Raw genomic sequence first — 18166 nt, 5'->3', positions numbered from 1 at the left:
CTTTTTTCTTTTTCTTTTTTAATTTTGTCTTTACAATTTAAAATACATTTTTGGCAATTCTGACTCATTACTTTGAATTTTAGAATTTATTTTTCACAATTCTCACTTATTCTTTACATTTTACATTTATTTTTCACAATTTTGACTTTAAATTCTGTTTATTTTTTGCAATTCTAATTTTTTTCTACAATTGTGGAAATGATTTATTCTTTACATTTTACACTTATCACTTTTACACTTATACATTTATCACTTATTCTTTACATTTGACATTTATTTGTCACAATTTTGTAAATCCACTTTTTTTTCTATAATTGTGGAAATTATGTCTCACAATTCTGACTTATTTCTTTGAAATTGAAAGTTTATTTCTTGCAATTGTGAGTTATGTCTTTAATTGTACTTTACTTATCAGAATTCTGATTTATTTCTTTACATTTTTAGTTTTTTTGCAATTCTCACTTATTCTTTATCTTTTTTCTTTTATTTCTTACAATTTTTACTTATTTCTTTAAATTTTAAGTTTATTTCACACAATTCTGACTTTTTTCTTTATATTTTAAGTTTATTTTTTTTGCAATTTTGACTCCTTTAATTTTAAAATTTCTCACAAATCTGACTTATTCTTTACATTTTACATTTAGATCTTATTTTTTTTTATTTTAATTTGAAGTTTATTTCTCACAATTCTGACTTTTTTCCTTTAAATTTCTAATTAATTTCTCACAATTCAAACTTTATTCTTTAAATTTTTACATTTCTCACAATTCAGTTTATTTCTTGCAATTCTGATTTTATTTAAAAAATATATTTATTTAATTTTATATTTCTCACAATTCTGACTTTTTCAAATTTCAAGTTTATTTCTCACAATTATGACTTTAGTCTTTAAATTGTAAGTTTATTTCTCACAATTCTGACTTGTTTAATTAAATTTGACATTTATTTCTTGCAATTCCGACCTATTGCATTAAATTTTAAGTTTATTTCTCGCAATTCCGGCTTACTGCATTAAATTTTACGTTTATTTCTTTACGTTACGTTATTTTACGTTAATTCTCCCTTATTTCTTTTACTTCTGATTTTATCTCTTGCAACTGCGAAATTTAGCTCTAAATTTACAGGTTAAATCTCACAATTCTGATTTTTTTTCTCACAATTTCAAATGTATATCTCTAAATTGTAAGTTTATATCTTGCAGTTGCTAAACATAAATCCAAAATTTCAGGTTTCCAACCGTGTCTAAATTGTTTAAACAGAAACAGAAGACTGGAGGTAATACACCGTTCTGCAGTATTTTGAAAGCGATTGCAGTACCAGTTTTGGCCACAATCCTACATACGGTTCCTTTATCTATAAATTCAAATTGCAATGTGAGCTTGAATGCTAACAAACAAAAATCAACACCGATTGCACATTTTTATTGATATATTTATATAATTTAGAGTCTTTCTTGATGAAAATACATACCGACATCAATATAAAGGTCACTCAAATGAAGATACTAAATAGTCCAGCTCAAGCACTGCAAACGCAAAACATGAACTAATCATTTCTGCTAAGAAATTTTTAGTACACTAATATTTTAAAACTGATGAACTAATACTTCTTAGGATTAATGCCAAACATCTTCATAACATAGAAAGTGTACATTCAGAGCCATATTAATAGTTAACAGCACGTATCTTAAAGGTTTGAGAAACAGCAACCTTCCATGATAAGCTTTTTTCCACTCCTCTATTAACCACACTCACATGTAAACAAACGTTTGGTGTATCATAAATGTATCTTACAGTGTGCAAATATTTAAAACAGTTTGGTCAAATCTAAAGATTTAGCATTTAAAAATACACTTCTTTAAGCCAAACTCAAATACACAGTGTACAATGTGTATCTCCTCGAAGTCTGCCATCAGTCGCTCCTCCGCAGATGAAAAACGTCGGCTCTGATCTCATCCGATCCAGTGAGATCCAGTGGAACGACAGGATCACAGCAAGAACCGGCTCAACTTTTCCTTCTCCCCTTTGTTCTCCTTTTTCTAGAGCTTCCTGCAACATGACGGAAAAAAACTTTAAACATAAAGCGCCAACATTTGGCTTAAAATCCACATCGATATAAGATGTGCATTAAAGGAATAGTTTGAGTGAATGGGTGCCGTCAGAACGAGAGCTGATAAAATCATCACAATAATCCACACCACTCCAGTCCATCAGTTAGCCTTTTGAGAAGACAAAAGCTGCAACATATCCATCAAGACATTTTTAGCTAAATAACGAGTCTGTAATCCATAATAACGCTTACTCCAGTGAAAAACATATTTGCTTAGAGCTGTTTTGGTTTGTAAATGGTGCTTGATCGGTGCAGATTTCTCATTTTTATGGATTATGGGCTTGTATTTTAATTAAAAATGTCTTAATACTGGATTTGTTTCAGCTTTTGTCTTCTCGAGATATTAACTGATGGTTTTGAGGATTGTTATGATGCTTTTATCAGCTGTTTGGTCTTTCATTCTGACGGCACCCATTCACTCCAGAGGATCCTTTGGCGAGCAAGTGACGGAATGACGCATTTCTCCCAATTTGATAAAGAAAGAAACTTCTTGGATGGCCTGAGCGTAAGCATATTTTTAGTGAATGGGTGCCGTCAGAATGAGAGTCCAAACATCTGATAAAACCATCACAATAATCCACAAGTAATCCACACCACTCCAGTTCGTGATGTTTTTATCAGCTGTTTGGACTCTCATTCTGACGGCACCCATTCACTAAAAATATGCTCATGCTCAGGCCATCCAAGAAGTTTGTTTCTCTGGACTGGAGTGGTTTTGTGGATTATTGTGATGTTTTTATCAGCTGGTTGGACTCTCATTCTGACGGCACCCATTCACTAAAAATACGCTCATGCTCAAGCCATCCAAAAAGTTTGTTTCTCTGGACTGGAGTGGTTTTGTGGATTATGGTGATGTTTTTATCAGCTGTTTGGACTCTCATTCTGATGGCACCCATTCACTAAAAATATGCTCACGCTCAGGCCATCCAAGAAGTTTGTTTCTTCATCAAACCTGGAGAAATGCGTCATTCCGTCACTTTCTCACCAACGGATCCTCTGGAGTGAATGGGTGCCATCAGAATGAGAGTCCAAACAGCTGATAAAAACATCACAATAATCCACAAAACCACTCCAGACCATCAGTTAACTTGAGAAGCCAGAAACAAATCCATCAATAAAATACGAGCCTGTAATCCATTATAATACTTCAGTAAAAAAGTGGTCCGGTCCGAATCAGAAGGGAATCTGCACAGATCAAGCACCATTTACAAGCAAAAACAGCTCTGAACAAATATGTGGCTGGATTTTGATATGACTTTTTTTACTGGAGGAAGCGTTATTATGCATTATGTATTTTAGTTTAAAAGGTCTTGATGGGTTTGTTTCAGCTTTTGCCTTCTTAAGATGTTAACTGATGGACTGGAGTGGTTTTGTGGATTATTGTGATGTTTTCATCAGCTGTTTGGACTCTCATTCTGACGGCACCCATTCACATTCAATAGTGAGCAAGTGATGGACTGAAGGTGAGCACATTTTTTAACACATTCCTTTAAATTTTACAAATCAGCTTAGAAATGACACTGTAAGAGTTCAAAAACAATCCATATACAATTTGTTTGTGGATATCATGGCTGATATTTTGCAAAAAATAAAAAATGCAAGTCCAACCTCTAAACAATTTAGAGTTTTTATTCTGACAGCTGCACATCTGGACTCATTTCTAAACTATTTGCTTAGTTTATCTTCCATTCTTCACAGACAGACAGACAGACAGATCAAAGCCCTGTTTAATCATGACGACGACCCTAAAACATGTCGGGTCAAAGGTCACACACTGTTGCTGATAAAGCGACCCGAATCTTCACATATTTCTGCTGTCAATCATTTACTGTTAGTCATTAAACAAACATTTAGCAAAGTGATTTACACTGCTAGGTTTATCTATTTACATGAATATACACTTCTGTTTGGGGTCAGTAATATTTCTTTGAAAAGAAATGAATACTTTTATTAATGGATATGACTTGAAATACACTGACGGACGACCGATGAAGGCATAAAATACAGGATAAGAAGGAAAGCGGCGAGTTTGATCATAATACATGTGTTTTAAACAATGCATCCTTGTTTTGGTGCGCTTCCTCACAACGCATTCAGTGGCCAGGCTTTTTATTTCATTTCTGAATTTGTTTCTCACAATTCTAACATCTCTCTTTATTTTAAGTTTTACATTTACACATTTTACTTTTTTTTTTTCACAATTTCAACTTAAAATGCAAAGAAATAAGTCAGAATTGTAAGACACATTCTATAATTATAGAGAAAAAAATCTGAATTGCAAGAAATAAACTTCACTTTCACAATTTCAGCTTTAAATTTGAAGTTTATTTCTTGCCATTCAGAATTTTTTCTATAATTGTAGAATTTATTTCCTAGTTCTGACTTATTCCTTTCTATTTTATTTCTCGCAATTCTGACTTTTTTACATTAATTTTTGGAATGTATTTCTCAGAATTATCACTTATTCTTTATATTTTACATTTATTTTTCACAATTGTAACTTTTAATTTTAAATTTATTTCTTGAAATTCTGACTTTTTCTTCAGTTTTAGAATGCATTTCTCACAATTCTCACTTTCTATAATTGCAAGAAATACGTTCTACAATTATAGAAAAAAGCAGAACTGCAAGAAAAAAACTTCACTTTCACAATTTTAACTTTAATTTATTTCTCACAATTCTGAATTTTTTCTAGACATGTAAAATTTCTAATAAATCTGACTTATTTCTTTCAATTTTATTTCTCGCAAATCTGACCTTTTTCATTTTAGAATGTATTTCTCACTTATTCTTTACATTTTACATTTATTTTTCACAATTCCAACTTTAAATTTATTTCTTGAAATTCTGACTTTTTTCTTCAATTTTAGAATGTATTTCTCACAATTCACATGTTATTTACATTTTAATTTATTTTTCACAATTTCAATTTTAAGTTTATTTCTTGAAATTCTGACTTTTTCCTTATTTTTGAATGTATTTCTCACAATTCTGACTTATTCTTTAAGTTTATTTCTTGCAATTCTGTATTTTTTCTTTAATTTTTTAATTTATTTCTCAACTCTGCACAAAAGTGCCAGTAAAGACATTTATGATGTTACAAAAGATTTCTATTTTAAATAAATGCTGTTGTTTTAAACTTTTCTATTCATCTGTGAATCCTGAAAAATAAAATGTCTCATGGTTTCCATAAAAACATTACTGTTTTCAACATTGCTAATAATCAAAAATGTTTCTTGAGCAGCTAATCAGCATACTGAATGATTTCTGAAGGATCATGCAACACTGGACACTGGAGTAATGATGTGAAAATTCAGTGGCGCAACACAGATATAAATTACATTTTAACACATATTTACACAGAAAACAGTACTTTTGAATCATAAAAATATTTCACAATTTTTAAATAAATGAATGCTGCCTTGGTGAGCAGAAAAGACTACTTTTAAAAACATTTTTAAAAAATCTTACGGACCCCAAAGTCAATTAAGAGAATATTATTGATTAAGTTACTGGTTAAAACGACAGACAAGCAGAGATCTTTTTGTTAACACAAAGAAATGAGACATATGTAAAGACCACATGTAAAGAAACGTTTCAACAGTCTCTCTGAGACCAAAGAGATGACGTTTAATTGACGGACCGAAGACGAGAACAAAGCACAGCAGATTCCCACGTGTTCAGGACGAGACAGAATGTTAATAACACAATGTGTGTCAATAGAGAGGACTGGTTAGAGATCGATTAGGCGGTTTCGGGCGGACGTCCTGCTCGGCCCTGTTAGTTGTCTATAGGGCGGCGTTTGACCTACCTCACTGCAACATACATCCCTTTTTAGAGCGTCCATTCCCTCTGTTACCCTTCACTTCAGAGGGTCAAAGAAAAAGAGACACGCTGAAGACATGACTGACATTGTTTCATGGGTCTGTAGAGCATGACCTCAGCTCAGAGACAGAGGAAATGCACTCGTGCCAGATTAGTTAACATCTGACAGCAGAGAATACAGAGCACAAAACACATTATAATAAGTGTCAAAAACGGATCTTTCTGGAATTGCCATTGGAAAATGACAACGGATGAGTATTAATTAATTTGATGAGATGTCAAGAAAATGTCCAAGTCATATTTCATCCGAAACTCAAAAGCCTGTTGTAAGGCTAATTTTGTTCCGTTGTGACATTATAGTAATGATACATTGGTTGGGGCGGCAGAAAAGTTAAATAAAGAAATAAATGTCTGGGTTGAAAAATATACAAAAATAACGACAACAACAGCAACATTTTAATGTATGATAAATGGATGGGTTAAAAATGTATATTAATAAATATTTTAATACGTAATGTAAATAAATAAATAAATAAATAAATAAATATACAACAACAACAACAATAATAAACATTTTAATATTTAATAAATAAATTGGTGGGTTGAAAATGTATAATAACAATCATAATTATTTGAATATTTACTGTATAATAAATAAATGAATGGGTGGGTTAAAAACTTATAATAAAAAATTATGTTTAATGTAAAATAAATAAATAGGTGAGTTGAAAAATTTATTATAATAAACATTTTATGTAATGTAAACAAATAAATAAATGGGTGGGTTAAAAATGAATAATAAAAAATAATATTTAATGTAAAATAAATAAATATGTGGGTTGAAAAATGTATAAAACATTTTATCATGTAATGTAAACAAGCAAATAAATAAACAAGTGGGTTAAAAATGTATAACAATATTTTCTTTATATTTAATGTATAATAAATTAAATATAAAGAAAATATTGTTATACATTTTTAACCCACTTGTTTATTTATTTGCTTGTTTACATTACATGATAAAATGTTTATTATACATTTTTCAACCCACATATTTATTTATTTCACATTAAATATTATTTTTTATTATTCATTTTTAACCCACCCATTTATTTATTATACAGTAAATATTCAAATAAATATTATTATTATACATTTTCAACCCACCAATTTATTAATTATTTATTAAAATATTAAAATATTTATTGTTATACATTTGTAACCCACCAATTTATTTTATTTATTATACATTAAATATAAAAAAATATTGTTATACATTTTTAACCCAAATTTATTTGCTTGTTTACATTACATAAAAGGTTTATTATTATTATTATTATAAATTTTTCAACTCACCTATTTATTTATTTTACATTAAATATAATTTTTTATTATAAGTTTTTAACCCACCCATTCATTTATTTATTATACAGTAAATATTCAAATAATTATGATTGTTATTATACATTTTTAACCCACCTATTTATTTTACATTAAATATAATTTTTTATTATTAATTTTTAACCCACCCATTCATTTATTTATTATACAGTAAATATTCAAATAATTATGATTGTTATTATACATTTTTCAACTCACCTATTTATTTTACATTAAATATAATTTTTTATTATTAATTTTTAACCCACCCATTCATTTATTTATTATACAGTAAATATTCAAATAATTATGATTGTTATTATACATTTTTCAACTCACCTATTTATTTTACATTAAATATAATTTTTTATTATTAATTTTTAACCCACCCATTCATTTATTTATTATACAGTAAATATTCAAATAATTATGATTGTTATTATACATTTTCAACCCACCAATTTATTTTATGTATAATAAATAAAATAAATTGGTGGGTTGAAAATGTATAACAACAATAATAATTATTTGAATATTTACTGTATAATAAATAAATGAATGGGTGGGTTAAAAATTTATAAAAAAATATATTTAATGTAAAATAAATAGGTGAGTTGAAAAATGTATAATAATAATAAACATTTTATGTAATGTAAACAAGCAAATAAATAAATAGGTGGGTTAAAAATTTATAACAATAATATTTTTTTAATATTTAATGTATAATAAATACAATAAATTGGTGGGTTGAAAATGTATAACAATAAATATTTTTATATTTTAATAAATAAAAGATGGTGGTTTGAAAATGTATAATAATATTTATTTGAATATTTACTGTATAATAAATAAATAAATGGGTGGGTTAAAAATGAATAAAAAATAATATTTAATGTAAAATAAATATGTGGGTTGAAAAATGTATAATAAACATTTTATTATGTAATGTAAACAAGCAAATAAATAAATCGTTGGGTTAAAAATGTATAACAATTATAAATATTTTTTTAATATTTAATGTATAATACATAAAATAAATTGGTGGGTTGAAAAGTATAACAATAAATATTTTAATATTTAACATATAATAAATAAACGGGTGTACAATAATAAATATTTTAATATGTAATGTAAACAAATAAATGGGTGTGTTGAACAACAGCAATAACAATATTTTAATATTATATTAAAATATAACAATATTACTGTGTATAATCAATAATTAAATGGGTGGGTTGAAAAATGTACAATATTAGCAATAATAAATATTTTAATCTGTCTAATAAATAAATAAATAAATAAATAAATTGGTGGTTGAAAAAAGTATAATAATAATAATAATAATAATAATAATAATAATAAATAATTTAATATTTAATGTAAAATAAATATAGGGCTGGGTTGAAAAATGTATAATAATACCAGTAAATATTTTTAATAATGTATAATAAATAAACAAATGGGTGGGTTAAAAACATAATAAACAAATATTTTAATATTTAATGTACAACAAATAAATAAAGGTGCTAAAAATGTATAATAACAATATTTATAACAAATTGATAAATAAATAGGTTTAAAATGTATAACAATAATAAATATTGCAACATTTAATGTATAATAAAATAAATAAATGGGTGGGTTGAAAATGTAATAACAATAGTAAATGTTTTAATATTTTATGTATAATAAACAAAAACTAACAAATACATGGGGGTTGAAAAAAGTATAACAATAATAAATATTTTAAATTAAATTAATAATAATAAATTTAAATTAGGAATTTTCAGATTTTTTCATTCCTTCTTTATCCAAAACAAAAAACTACTGTTTTCTTTTTATGTATAATAAAAATAAATAAATAAATAAATAAATGGGTGGGTAGAAAGTATAATAATAAAAATAATATTTTCATATTTAATAAATAAATAAAAATAAATAGGTGGGTTGAAAAAGATGTATAATAATAACTATAATACATATTTTAATTTAAATGTTTTAAATAAAAAATAAATATATTAAATTATTTTAGATTCTTATTCCATTTTCTTTTTTATTCTGAGATGAGACATGACTTGGACATGTTTTATAATGACGTTCAAACAACTATCTGGGATTAAGAATTGCAGGAAAAGGAGTTTTTGTCCAGAATATTTTCCAGAAATATCCCAGCAGCCTGACTTCAGAGCAAACTGATGTTAAGCATTAAAATATTAATCAAATAATATTTTAGTAACAGAAAAATTAGCTTTATAAACAAAACATTTACTGTGTCAGCAAAATGTTTTAAAAACACACTTTGAATGCTGAAAAATACGGTTTATTAGACACATAAATAGATTACCTTCATTACTGCTTTTTTTGTTTCTGTGGACGAAATGTTTTTTATTTTCAGGCTTCAGGGGGGCGGGGCCTACATCCGGAGTGGGCGGGGCTTGTGGCATCACTTCGTCCACATCATCAAACGCCTGCGGTATTCCAGGAGTCTCATTTCCGTTGTCATCCGCGCAAACCTCACTCGACTGAAGCGGCTCGTCTTTATTCTTCACAGAGTCACTATTATCACATCCGCCGTTTGTGCTGGAGTCACTATGAGCGGCGGTGGCGCTTAAAGGGTCGGTTGCGTTTACCAGAGTCACATGATCATCTGTAGACCTGATATTATTTCCATTGTGATTGTGATTTTGTTGTTCTGTGTTGGTCGTTGTAAGGCAGCTGGGTGAAGCGTCATCTGTTTCCTGAGCTGGAGTGTTTGTAGTAAGGGTTTGTGCTGGACTGATGTCTGTGGAGGTGATTCCAGGTGATTGCAGCTCCTTCACGTCTGAAGAAAGGCTCTCCGGTTCACCTTTAGCCGCTGAGGAGGTTTCATTGCAGGGATTGGTGTCGCAGCTTTTGTCCGGATCTCCTGGAGGCGCTTCGACTACAGACGATCCAGCTTCTTCTCCGACAGACTTGACACTTGCTGCTTTAGGACGAGAAGAGATGGGTTTGTTCAGGAATAGAAGAGCGTGTCGAATGGAGGTGAAGCGTGAAGCAAAGCCAGAGCTCTTTTGATGCTCGCTTGAGTATTTAGCTTACAAAATATAGATACGTTTTCTGCAGAATGATAGATTCTAATTGTTTACATGCAGTGTACAGACTGGGTTTGGGTAGTTGACATCAGGGTGTGACATGCTTTATTTATTTATTTTCACATTTCCCTTTTTTTTTAACTACTGTGAATGTAGTTACTATAAATTGAGAGACTATATGGAAGAGCAGTACTTCCAAAGATGTGTCACATAGCAAGACTATTTGATGTAAACTAGTGAAGGTAAATAGGTAGAGCTGCACGACTTACGGGGGAAAAAAGTTACAATAACAACAATAACATTATTATATGCATTTATTTAATTATTGTTATTATTATGATTATATTATCTCTCATTATTATTAAACAAAATGATGAAAAATAAATGTATTATATTATTATTATAGATTATATATTATAACATTACCATTCCTATATGTAATAAATATTATTATAATTACTATTATATAACAATAACATTATTATTATTATTATTAATAATAATAAATGTAATTAATAATAATAATAATAATAATAATAATAATAATAATATTAAACAAAATATTAAAATGAAAAATAAAAATATTATTTATTATAACATCATTAAATGTAATGTTATATAATTATAATAGAACAAATATTATTATATTTATTAAATACTAAAATGATTACTCATTAATAATAATAATTATTAAAATATTGAAAAATAAAAATATTTAAATATATTTCTTGTTATATCAGTATTAACCTTATATGTAATATATTACATTAGTATTATTATTGTTATTATATGATACAAAAGCAACTATTATTGTACAAAAATAATAACTATACAAAATAATAACATTATAATATTTAATAAATTACTACTACTAAAATAATAATAATTAAAAAAATTAAAATGCTCAAAAATAAAACTATTTTTGTATTTATAACATTAGCATTACGTAATTTATTATTATTATAGAACAATAACATTATTATATGTAATTATTATTACTATAATAATAATAATAATAATAATAAATCATCATCATCATCATCATCATCTCATTATTAAACAATATTAACATTTAAAAAAATAAATATTTTACTATTATATCATTATTAACATTATGTAATATAATATTATCATTATTATAGAACAATAATAACATTATATGTAATAAAATATATTATATTACTATATAATAATAATAATAATAATAATAAACTAAATCTCAATAATATTAAACTAAATATTAAAATGTTGAAAAATAAAAATATTGATTTATTATAACATTATTATATGTAATATATTATTAATATTATTATTATTATTATTATTATTATTATTATTATTATTATACAAAAACAACAATATATGCTATAAATTAATTAATAAGTATTCTTATTGACAACAACAAACATATAATAATTATTATTATTTAAAATTATGTCTTTTACTTTCTCATATATATTACCATTAAACAAAAACTAAATGAAAAATATTATTTTATTTTATTATTATTAGCAGTATTTATTATAAAACTAGATTTTTTGTAGTTTTTATAAAGCAATTTATTTATTGTATACTGTTCTAAATTAAACTACAAATATTTATAAATTATTTTCTAAATGTCTTAATTTTTAAAGTTTTAGTTTGACTAAAAACAGCAGAGTTTGAAAGCTAGTTATATTACGATTAATTGTGCAGCCCTATACAAAGCAGAACAAAATGATGAATAACCTAAAAGCATTAATCACCATTTACAGAATTTAAACAGTGTTCCTTAAACATATTGACGTTAAATTAATAAATCAAAATGTCAACTACCCATTTGAGTTTACAGCTTGTATTCACATACATTGACATGCAGCTTTGCTAACAATGTAGTGTTTAATATCACTGGCACGTGATTGACAGCTCAGACTGGTGTCAGCAACCAATCAGAAGAGGCGAAGGAGGCAAGCGGCAAAGCTGATTGGTCGTGCAGCAGGAGGTGAGGAATCAGGCTCAAATCCTCCGTCACACAGCGACTCTATGAGTGACTGGACTCGCAAACACGGGTTTGCCTTTAAAGGGGTCAATAAAAGCGGACTGCAGTGAACATTACAGTTAGTTTTTAATCGTATAATCAATTCAACAGTCAGACCCCCTTTAGTCCACTCATCATAGACACAGAAACAAACGCGTGCAGTTCAGACTCGAGCACCGGAGGCTGATATTCTTACCGGACGCTCCCGTATCTCTATGCATTTCACTAGAAGGGCTTTCCGTTTCGCACCTGGGACGAGTCTTTCTCAGATGGAAACCCTTTCGAATGTCGGCCAGGAGATGATCGATGATGCAGCCGTCGTCCTGCGGCACCGGACCTCTGCGGACTGACACAAAACACATTTCTATTAGTGAAAACTGGGAATACTAATGAATATAACACAAAAAAAAAAAAAAAAAATTAAACATTTTAATGTTAATGAAAACTAATTTTAATATTAAAAACAAAAACAATATTAAAAGTTAAAAACAATAGTTTTTAAATGAAAATGACAAACTGTTAACCAATATTAAAATATTTTTAATTATAATTTAATTATTTTAATTAATCGTTTTATTTAATTATTAAATATTGATTTATTATATTATTATTATAGAACAATTATTTCTATAATGTAATCAATTATTATTATTATTATTATTATTATTATTATTATTATTATCTATTATTATCATCTCTCATTATTATTGAAATATTAAAATGTTGAAAAATTAAAATATTTAACTACTGTTATATTACAACATTATTAACATTATATGTAATATATTTTAGTGCTGTCAAACGATTAATCGCATCCAAAATAAAAGTTGTTGTTTACATAATATGTGTGTACTGTGTATATTATGTATATATAAATACACACACATACAGTATATATTTTGAGAATATTTTCTATATTTATTTTGAAATACATTTTTATTCAATAATTAATATTATATATAAATATATTTAATATACAAACATAACATTTTTCTTAAATACATCCATGCATGTGTGTATTTATATATACACACACACATTAAATATACACTGTACACACACACATTAAATCGTAATTAATCGTTTGACAGCACTATTATTACTATTATTATTATTATTATTATTATTATTATTATTATACAAAAGCAACATTATTATAATACAAAAATATTATTATTATATAACAATAATAACATTGTTTAATAAATTCTTAATAAATAAATTATTACTACTAATTAAAAAATATAAAAATCCTCAAAAAGAAAATATTTTTGTATTTATTATAACATTACGTAATATATTATTATAGAACAATAACATTATAGGTAACAAATTACTATTATAATAATAATAAATATTAATATTAAAAACTAATAACTGATTATTTTAAAATATTAAATAGAAAAAAGTAAACGACTTTAATATTAAAATTTATATGAATAATTATATAAACATTGTAAAATTAAAATAAATTTAAAATTGCTATTAATGACTATTTAAATAAATTAAAACACATTAAAATTAATATCAAAATACTGTAATTTTAGTTAAGCTTTTAACAATGTTTTAGTACTAAAAACTACTTTGAAATTTAAACAGTCATTTTAATATGAACTATACTTTTAAAATATTTATTAGAAATGTTTTAATTAAAACTACTTGTATATTAAAATGTAAAAATATATATTAACAATTCATATACACATTGTAACATTAAATAATTAGCATTATTATAAATTAATGAATTAAAACACTTTAATATTAAAATAAATGGATATAAAAATATCATAATATTAAACATTAATATTAAAAACTAATATTAACTATACTTATTTTTAATATTAATTAGATTTTTTTTTATTAAAATGACCTTTAAAAATTTAAATTTTTGAATATGTATTAATATTAAAATATTGTAATAATAAAAATATATATTTTAATGAATTAAAAATGATTATTAATAACTATTTTAATTAAAGCACTTTAATATTATTATTATATTTTCATATTCATTCATTTTAAGATTAAACATGTTAGATCTGCATTAAATGAGAGTCTGAAGCATTACACAAAACAAAGCCAATAAACAGGCATTGGTTAATTAGACTAACGACTCACTTATCTTCCCATCTTCTCCTTTCTGTCTCTTGGATTCCTCTTCCGCCAGCTGCTGCTTTCTTTTCTCCGCTTTGGCCGCTTGTTCTTTACGGATCTTGTTTTCCTACAGAAGGAACAACATTTCCAGACCTCTGTGATGTGAACAAATTACTCAATATTATTTTATTATTAATGATACGTTGTTATACATTAATTTTATTTCATTAATTAAAAAAAAAAATTTGTTTATTAATTTTATTTCCAGTTAAAGTTTTAATAATTTTGCTGATTCATTTTAATTAGTTTGAGTTAATATTTATTTCAATTAATGTCATCATTTTATATTTTTTGAGTTAGTAAGAACCATGCATTGCCATTCATGCAAATTAAAAAAATATTTTTTAACATTCAAAACAACTTTAATATTAACTATAAATAGTATTTTTACATTGAAAAAAGTTTTCAATAAAAAAATATTTAAATATAAACTGTTAATTATTGTTAAAATATTTTAATTGAAATAAAGTAAAAAAAAAAGTCCAAAAAAATGTTAAACAATTTTATTAACTAGTTATTTTAATACTAATTAAAATGTTTTAATAATGAAAAAAGTCAGTTTTTAACATTAAAAACAATTTTAAATGTTAACTATTTTTATATTTTAAAAAAAGTTTACTTAAAAAAATTTAATATTAATAAAGTGTTTAATATCAAAACCTTTAATACCAATACTATTTTAATATCGTTTTTTACCAAATAAAAATGTAAATAATATTACAATATTTTAATAATTAGAAAAGATTAGTTTTAACATTAAAAACTAAAATTTATATTTATATATAAAAGTTAATAAGACTTACTATTAATTCATATTAAAATATTTTAATTACAATTATTTAATTTAATTTAATTAATTTTATTATTAACTAATATTAAAATTAATTAAGTAATTTTAATATTCTTTACATTAAAAACGACAATATTTTATATTCAAAAAAGTTAATAAAAAGAACACCAACTATTCATTAATATTCAAATATTTTAATTAATATTTAATTATTTAAAAATAATTTGTAGCAGCAAAAGCAACTTCAATATTAACATTCATTAATACTAACTCAATATAAAAGCATTAATAAAAATAGTTAAATATGAAAATTAATTTAATATTACATTTAGAATTAAATTAAAATTTAATATTAAATATTAAAAATAACTAATATTAACTATACATTTTTTTTGTATTAAAACATTTTTAAACAATTAAAAACGACTAGTACTTAAAATATTGTAATTGAATAAAAACACCGTCATTAAAACATTATTTTTTAATATTAAAAGCAACTCTAGTAGTTATTCAACTATAAATATAAAATATTTTAATATATACTTTTTTTAAATGTGTCTCACTTCAAATTGAGGTTTTAAAAGCATCTTCATCTGATCCCAAGGCTTCATAAACCCAATAAATCTGCATAATAAAAGCTGACGGACCTTCAAGGCTTTGATGAAGAGCTGCCGGAAAGTCTTGATGGTGTTGAAGAGCTCGTCCAGCGAGAGATGAGCCACATCTTCACACAAATACTGAGCCAGATCTCCTTTCTTGTTGTTGATGTTGGAGAAACGCTGGTCCAGAGCGGCACACGCCGTCAGGTTCTTCTGCACAGACCCCGCAGGAACATTCAGGAACACAATGCAGCTACAAACACACTATATTTATACATTTAAACACGTGTTTGTACCTCAATAAGCCCTAAAAACTGCTGCTTGACGTCCTCCACTGATGAAGACACTTTCTTCTCCGCATCTCTCAGCCTCTTCAGAAGTTGACTGGTTTCTGCTTGAATCGAATCCAGATTTATGCTGAAACAATGATTGAAAAGCGATTGAGAAAAAAAAAAAAAAAAAAAAAAAAATCAGTCAGTAGTATGTTTTTATTAAAACCTGTTCTTAATTTAAACTATTTTAAATTCTTAACATTTTTAAATATTATAGTTATATAAATACATATTTTTTAAATGATAAAATAATTTCATTAAATATAAAAAAATTTAAATAGGCAGTAGTTGTTTTTAATCAAAAATGTTTTTTTTTTAATGTTTGTAGTTAATATTATTTTTAACATTCATGAAAAAAACAATAAAAAGAAGTTTTTAATATTAAAAAATAAAAATTATTAATATTAACTAAAAACATTTCTTTTTGATTAAAAACAACTACTGCCTATTAATATTTTTAATATAAAAAACTTTGACTATATAATATAAAAAAATGCTAAGAATAAAAATAGTTTTAATAAAAAAACTGTTTTTAATATTCAATAGCTAAATAATTATTAAATTATGTTTTTAGTTAATATTAAATTATTTAAATAATTAATTTAAATAAAGTAGTTCTTAATATTAAACTTTTTTTATTAAATTACAATGAAAAACTGTTTTTAATTAACATTTTACATATCATATAGTCATATAAAGTTTTTTATATTACAAATATTTTAATGAATATTAAAAATATTAACAGGCAGTAGTTGTTTTTAATCAAAAAGAAATGCTTTTAGTTAATGTTAATTAAAAATATTTAATAGTTTTTATTAAAACCTGTTCTTAATTTAAACTATTTTAAATTCTTAACATTTTTAAATATTATAGTTATATAAATACATATTTTTTAAATGGTAAAATAATTTCATTAAATATAAAAAAAATTTAATAGGCAGTAGTTGTTTTTAATCAAAAATGTTTTTTTAATGTTTGTAGTTAATATTATTTATTCATGAAAAAAAACAATAAAAAGAAGTTAATATTAAAAAATAAAAATTATTAATATTAACTAAAAACATTTCTTTTTGATTAAAAACTACTGCCTATTAATATTTTTAATATAAAAACTTTGACTATATAATATTAAAAAATGCTAAGAATAAAAATAGTTTTAATAAAAAAAACTGTTTTTAATATTCAATAGCTAAATAATTATTAAATTATGTTTTTAGTTAATATTAAATTATTTAAATAATTAATTTATATAAAGCAGTTCTTAATATTAAACAATTTTTTTATTAAATTACAATGAAAAACTGTTTTTAATTAACATTTTACATATCATATAGTCATATAAAGTTTTTTATATTACAAATATTTTAATGAATATTACAAATATTAATAGGCAGTAGTTGTTTTTAATCAAAAAGAAATGCTTTTAGTTAATGTTAATAAAAAATATTTAATAGTTTTTATTAAAACCTGTTCTTAACTTAAACTATTTTAAATTCTTAACATTTTTAAATATTATAGTTATATAAATACATATTTTTTAAATGGTAAAATAATTTCAATAAATATAATTTTTTTTTGATAGGCAGTAGTTGTTTTTAATCAAAAATGTTTTTTTAATGTTTGTAGTTATTATTTATTCATGAAAAAAAAACAATAAAAAGAAGTTAATATTAAAAAATAAAAATTATTAATATTAACTAAAAACATTTCTTTTTGATTAAAAACAACTACTGCCTATTAATATTTTTAATATAAAAAACTTTGACTATATAATATTAAAAAATGCTAAGAATAAAAATAGTTTTAATAAAAAAACTGTTTTTAATATTCAATAGCTAAATAATTATTAAATTATGTTTTTAGTTAATATTAAATTATTTAAATAATTA

The 18166-nt window shown here is 24.5% G+C and overlaps 1 protein-coding gene across 3 annotated transcripts in view; it reads right to left on the bottom strand.

Moving 5' to 3' along the window:
- Positions 1-1405: 1405 nt before the first annotated feature.
- Positions 1406-18166, bottom strand: part of LOC141295513 (inverted formin-2-like) — a 36096-nt gene continuing 19335 nt past the window's right edge. The window contains exons 16-22 of one of the 3 annotated variants that reach the window (XM_073826736.1): positions 16242-16362; positions 15994-16158; positions 14521-14623; positions 12599-12748; positions 9659-10279; positions 5921-5974; positions 1406-2048 (exon numbers count right to left, since the gene is read on the bottom strand). In XM_073826736.1, coding sequence (XP_073682837.1) covers positions 5922-5974; positions 9659-10279; positions 12599-12748; positions 14521-14623; positions 15994-16158; positions 16242-16362 — 1213 coding nt within the window. In that variant the 3' untranslated portion in view covers positions 1406-2048; position 5921. The remainder of the gene's footprint in view (positions 2049-5920; positions 5975-9658; positions 10280-12598; positions 12749-14520; positions 14624-15993; positions 16159-16241; positions 16363-18166) is intronic. The other 2 variants (XM_073826734.1, XM_073826735.1) reach the window with 2 other exon arrangements.

This window comes from Garra rufa, chromosome 21 (assembly GCF_049309525.1).
Source record: "Garra rufa chromosome 21, GarRuf1.0, whole genome shotgun sequence".
Classification (NCBI taxonomy): domain Eukaryota; kingdom Metazoa; phylum Chordata; class Actinopteri; order Cypriniformes; family Cyprinidae; genus Garra; species Garra rufa.
Note: the sequence above shows the minus strand (reverse complement) of the source record. Positions and strands in the feature narration are given on the sequence as shown.